The sequence below is a fragment of the Helianthus annuus genome, chromosome 12, assembly GCF_002127325.2.
Source record: "Helianthus annuus cultivar XRQ/B chromosome 12, HanXRQr2.0-SUNRISE, whole genome shotgun sequence".
In the NCBI taxonomy this organism is placed as follows: domain Eukaryota; kingdom Viridiplantae; phylum Streptophyta; class Magnoliopsida; order Asterales; family Asteraceae; genus Helianthus; species Helianthus annuus.
In genome coordinates, this window is record NC_035444.2 from 57,853,982 (window position 1) to 57,860,414 (window position 6,433).

Consider the following 6,433-nt stretch of genomic DNA (forward strand, 5'->3'; position numbering starts at 1 on the left):
CCCTAGTCGTAGAACAGAGGTAGGTGGTATTCGTCGACATGAATAATAAGAAGGTAAGGGGAATGACGCATAAGCAGTATGAGGATAAGGTTTCTTATTTTATTTGTTAGGGAATACATAAATAAGAACTAAAACATATAAAAATGTTTAGATAAAAAAAAATAAATGTCCAAAATTTTAATGAATAACATGAACAAACACTATTAAGCGAACATGACCTTTGTTCGTGTTTGTCCGTTTAACTAATTGAACAAAATTTCTTATTCATGTTTGTTTGTATAATAAACGAACGAATGCAAACGAACTTCATGCCGAACAGTTTACAAACTGTTTGCTGAACGTTCGGTGTATCTACAGCCCTAGTTCTAGTTGAGGAGAACCTTAGCACATGTTCTAAAAAAGCCCTAGTTCTACTTAAGGAGAACCTTAGCACATGTTCTAAAAAGAGGATGTATGAAATTGTATGAACTGTTGTTGTTCGTGGATGATTCTCAAACATTGTAGCCCATCTTCAAATGTTGTAGGAGCCAAACACCATTCCACTATATTAATTAATAGTCCATAAGTGTATAATGTTGTATATAAGTCTTATAATTATAAATATACACAAAACAATTATAAATACACATAAATAAAAACTTAAATAACAAAAAAAATAAGCCAAGATCAATAGTGTTAGGCATGATTCCCAACCCTAATACAAATGTTACGATTCAGCCATATGACCCAGAAGACAGTGAATAATGACAAGTCACAAGTTGATAAACTTGGAAGACTAAATTTGACAAGCTGGTTAAATTGATTTCGTTTCATAATTATAACATAATTAGTTACCGTAACGTCTTGACTAGCAAGTTAGCGTTAATCTGTATCAACCAAGTTAAGATTTAACATTATAAAAAAAAACCGAGTTATAAACTCACTCAAAGGTGTAAAATTATAAAACACATATGTAGGGGTGCAAACGAGCCGAGCCCGAGCTTGACCAGGCTCGAGCTCGAGCTCGATTAAGTTATGTGAGCTCGGGCTCGAGCTCGGCTCGAGCTCGGCTCGATTCGAGCTTTGTTTTCAAGGCTTGAGCTCGGCTCGTTTGTATTTTCTCAAGCTCGATCTCGGCTCGGGCCCGGCTCGTTTGTTATCTATTAATTAATATATTAAATAAAAATAATATAAATAATAGACTTTTTAGGTTCAAGTTAGGGTTGTAAACAATTTTGAATAAGCTCGGCTCGACTCGGCTCGTTTACACTAAGGCTCGACGAGCCTAACGAGCTTCACATGCGAGGCTCGAGCTCGGGCTCGATAAACAAACGAGCTTTATTTTAGGCTCAAGCTCGGCTCGGACTTGATAAGGCTTGGCTCATTTCGAGCTTTTTATCGAACCGATCTCGAAGAGTTCGCGAGCCGCTCGGCTCGTTAGTACCCCTACACATATGCCTCTTCCTTGCACATCAATCTTTTCTCATAAATCCCACACATCACACGCAATATTAAAATACAGTTTATAAGCTCCAGTTAGGCACTTGTTTTGTTCCTTTTCGTGTTTGGTTCATCCTTCTCTGTTAGTTCAACTGCTATCTCAGCAGTTTCTCACATTAAACAAACCCATCCTTCCATTGCTCTATATTATTTCCATCTTGGTGCTAAGTAACCTAATTCTCACTTATTATTATATTCAATCAATGTTCTCTACTAGGGTGGGTGTCTTCTCCCCATCTTATTCAATTCACTTAATAATAATTAAACTCTTCACTCCCACCTTTTCATTCAAGATTTAGCCATTAACTCACTGTTTCAAGTTTCAACTCAATCTAATTACTTTCCCCCAAATGGGTCATCTGCTAATCAAGATAAAGCTTGCATCTTTATTGATTTAAGCCAACTTATTATGGATCTGGAACCTGGGTTTCATCAGATTCATCCAAAGGTGAGTTGGGTATGTTACAATTTGTCAAAAGATTAATCTTAGACAATACCCATTTGAAATTTGTTCCATTTGTTTACAGAAACAGTCATGGGCAACAGTTTTGACATTGGCTTACCAAAGTTTGGGTGTGGTTTATGGAGATTTGAGCACATCACCCTTATATGTGTTTAAAAGTACTTTTGCTGAAGATATTGTGCATTCAGAGACTAATGAGGAAATATTTGGTGCACTTTCTTTCATTTTCTGGACTCTGACTTTAGTCCCTTTGTTGAAATATGTATTCATTGTGTTGAAAGCTGATGATAATGGTGAAGGAGGCACATTTGCACTCTATTCTTTGCTTTGTAGACATGCTAGAGTGGGTTCATTGCCTAATTGTCAACTGGCTGATGAAGAATTGTCAAGCTATAAAAATGAAACACCTAATTTAGCTTTGACTTCCTTTGGGTCAAGACTTAAATCCACTTTGGAGAAATATAGAGTTTTGCAGAGGTTTTTACTTGTCTTGGCTCTTGTTGGAGCTTGTATGGTCATTGGTGATGGTGTTCTAACCCCTGCCCTTTCAGGTTTCTTGTTTGTTTAACTTCTTCATTACTTTCAAATTTGTAGACAATTAGTTTATATTTATAGGGTTTATTGGGCCCATATTAGGTTGATTTTTGTGACAATATTAATAATAATATCTGTTTTTGGTGAGAATTCTTCAAGTTTGCTTATGATATTATGCATAAATCTCTTCTTATTTGCCTGATTGATGTATTGTTATGATGATTTTTGCAGTGTTTTCAGCGGTTTCGGGTGTGGAACTTGCAATGGCCAAAGAACATCACAAATGTAAGATACATAATTACATAGTCTTCCTATGTTAAATTAATTATCTTGTCTATAGTGTTGTCATTGTTCACAAAAGCGGGTCAATCATCGTCTTTACCAAGTTACTTGTCTTTAGTTTATGGTTTTTAGCTTAAGTATGATAGCAAATGTCATTCTTTTCCGGCAAAACTCCCTTATTTCCAAGAAATTGTGAATGAAACGGTCGACAACCTTGTAGTTTATGTTCGAGAATTCCTAGATTGTGCAGAGTTTAATCACGTTATGGACGGGTGTTTTAAGATTGATTATTGGGACTTTAAAAAATCAGATGATAAGTTAAACAAAACCAAGGATAGGTAGGTAATTTTACGTCTTATCTTAATACTTAATGGATCCCCTTAGAAGACATTCTGTCGTATTGACATACCGTGAGCAATGGATCACACATCATCCACCACTAGAAAGAGTACTTCAGTCTACTTCAAAAGGTTATGGAAGCAACAGTCATCTATCCACAATCTCAAAAAGAAGCACATGTTATTTGGTTGTAAATCTTTCATATGCTTGTTCAACAGTGGGACCCACACTCGATCACACAGTTACGTTTATGATTAAAAGAAATTGATATATTTGTTGCAGATGTAGAAGTCCCGGTTGCATGTATCATACTGATAGCATTGTTTGCACTACAACATTATGGGACCCACAGGGTCGGGCATTTGTTCGCACCCGTGATCATAATATGGCTCTTTAGCATCAGTTCAATCGGCTTATACAATATCATTCACTGGAACCCTCACATCTACAAAGCGTTATCCCCTGTTCACATGTATAAGTTTCTCAAGAAAACGCAAAGCGGAGGCTGGAAATCTTTAGGGGGTATCCTATTATGTATCACAGGCGAGTATTTTTTTTTTTTTTTACATTACGTGTATAAATTGTTTGTCATTTATATAAAACGCGTGTTCATGTTTTCAGGGTCGGAAGCTATGTTTGCTGATCTTGGACACTTTTCACAGTTGTCTATACAAATAGCTTTTACGTCGTTTGTTTATCCATCTTTAATTCTCGCGTATATGGGGCAAGCTGCGTATTTATCTCAGCATCACGTTATCGAAAACGACTACCAGATTGGGTTCTACATCTCTGTACCCAGTAAGTTGCTTTTCATCTTTCGCATTCCAAAATAATTAAAAAAATGTTAATAATGTAATAAATTTGTAGAGAGTTTGAGGGTGCCGGTGCTGTTAATAGCCATACTCGCTGCAGTTGTCGGAAGTCAAGCAATAATTACGGGGACCTTTTCGATTATAAAACAATGTTCTTCTCTCGGATGCTTTCCGAGGGTCAAAATAGTCCATACCAATTCAAAATTTCACGGGCAAATATATATCCCGGAGATCAACTGGATCTTGATGACGTTATGCTTAGCCGTTACCATCGGATTTAGAGATACCAAACGCATGGGCAACGCTTCAGGTACGGTGTTTTAAGGAAACTTTTAAACAGTTTGTTAAATGGTTAAGATACGTTTAACTGATTTCATTGTATCGTGATTCGTGATCAGGTTTGGCGGTTATAACGGTCATGTTGGTTACAACTTGCTTGATGTCTCTTATCATCGTCTTATGCTGGCACCAAAGTGTTTTTCTTGCAATCGGTTTTGTTGTGTTTTTCGGGATGATTGAAGCGTTGTACTTTTCGGCTTCTCTTATCAAGTTTCTAGAAGGAGCGTGGGTCCCGATAGCACTCTCGCTCATTTTCATGCTTGTGATGTACGTGTGGCACTATGGTACACTTAAAAAGTACGATTTTGACGTCCAAAACAAAGTATCGGTTGATTGGCTACTGAGCCTGGGCCCGACACTTGGCATAGTCCGGGTTCGCGGAATTGGGCTTGTTCATACCGAGCTGGTTTCGGGCATCCCTGCGATCTTTTCTCATTTTGTAACCAACCTCCCAGCTTTCCACCAAGTGCTTATTTTTCTTTGTGTGAAATCAGTCCCGGTCCCACACGTAAGCCATGAAGAACGGTTTCTAGTGGGGCGTATCGGGCCACGAGAGTACCGTGTGTATCGGTGCATAGTCAGGTATGGTTACCGTGATGTTCACAAGGATGACGTGGAGTTTGAAAAGGATTTGGTTTGTAGTATAGCAGAGTTTATCAAGAAAGAGAAAGACAGTTGTATCCCTGATGGGGATGGTAAACCGGGAAATGACGAAGAGGTGATGAGGGTTGTGGGGACGCATGTAGAAATCCGCACGGAATGCGAAGACGGGCCCGAGGTCGAGGAAATAAAACCGGTGAGGAAAAGGGTGAGATTTGTGGTACCGGAGAGCCCAGAGATGGATAATGATTCACGGGGTGAGTTACGAGACCTAATGGAGGCTAGGGAGGCCGGGGTAGCCTACATTTTGGGACACTCGTACGTGAAAGCAAAACAAGGGTCGAGTTTTGTTAAAAAGATTGTTATAAATTTAGGTTATGAGTTTTTGAGGAGAAATAGCAGGTCTTCGACGGACGCTTTAACGGTACCGCATGCTTCCACCCTTGAGGTGGGAATGGTATATCATGTGTGAATGTTTTTGTAAATGTTTTTTTGTGGTGGTTTGAGGTTTTGAAAGAAGATAGTAGCAGATAAAACTAATAGGTATACTTTCTATTTGGTTTCCACTTTTTTATATATTATTGTATTTATTTTGGTGTAGTTTCTCTATAAATGATTACCTTTCTCTCTTATAGAATGTAATTTTTAATCTATGGATGTATTATGTATACAACATATTAATGCACAAACAGATACTTAGTTACATATGTATATGTATCAACATTGTATATACATGTAAACAATACAGTAGTTGTATATACCTATTGTGAGAGTTTGTGGTCAAAGTTTTCAGAATGAAATTAAATGGTATAGATGCTGGAAATTGTTTAGTGTGTTACTAACAGAAAGCAGTTTTGTAAAAGAAATGTCAACAATGAAATATTGGTCAACTCTAAAAAAGTTGGCCCAAACTAGCAATCAAACAGTTGATATTGCTTGATTTTGGTATTGAATTGGGCTGGTCAACTTCAAAACCAGGTCAAGGTCAAGATTTGCAATAGTCAACTTTAGGGTAAACGCTAGTGGTGTAAATGAGCCGAGTCCAAGCTTGACTAGACTCAAGCTCGAGCTTGTTTAACTTGCATACCGGCAAGAGCTTAAGCTCATCTCCATTTGAGCTCTATTTTTGAAGCTCGAGCTCGGCTCGTTTATCATTTATTAATTAATGTGTATATATAACATAAAATGTGTTTTATTAATAAGAAAAAAAAAACATTATCTAAAAAAAACCTTAAAATGGTTAAAAACGCACTTTAAAGAATAAAAATACTTTACAACAAAATATAACAAAATGACAAAAGAAAAAGAAAAAAAAAAAAGAAAGGTTTGAGCTATATTAATGTGAAACTTGAGAGAAGTAGATACATTTAGTAAAAATAAATGAAAGAGAGATCATTTAGCATCATGGTATCACCCATAAATAAGATTGGATTGAGGGAATAATGCTTTGATAGCAAAGTGTTAGAAGATTCTTACAGGAACATAGAACACGTGACAAAATAAAACTCATAACTGTTACGTCTTGCGTAGGCCAGTCTTAAAACAAGGGATAGGGATGAAACCCATCCCATATAGACACCACCCA

General features: G+C 37.1%; 1 protein-coding gene across 1 annotated transcript; it reads left to right on the forward strand.

The window, feature by feature from the left end:
- The first annotated feature begins 1,498 nt into the window (after positions 1-1,498).
- Positions 1,499-5,537, forward strand: LOC110895034 (potassium transporter 6). Its single transcript, XM_022142293.2, has 7 exons — positions 1,499-1,927; positions 2,007-2,493; positions 2,708-2,761; positions 3,380-3,640; positions 3,719-3,895; positions 3,965-4,219; positions 4,308-5,537. Exons 1-7 carry the CDS (start codon positions 1,889-1,891, stop codon positions 5,318-5,320), a joined length of 2,286 nt encoding a protein of 761 aa, XP_021997985.1. The 5' UTR covers positions 1,499-1,888; the 3' UTR covers positions 5,321-5,537.
- Positions 5,538-6,433: the final 896 nt, after the last annotated feature.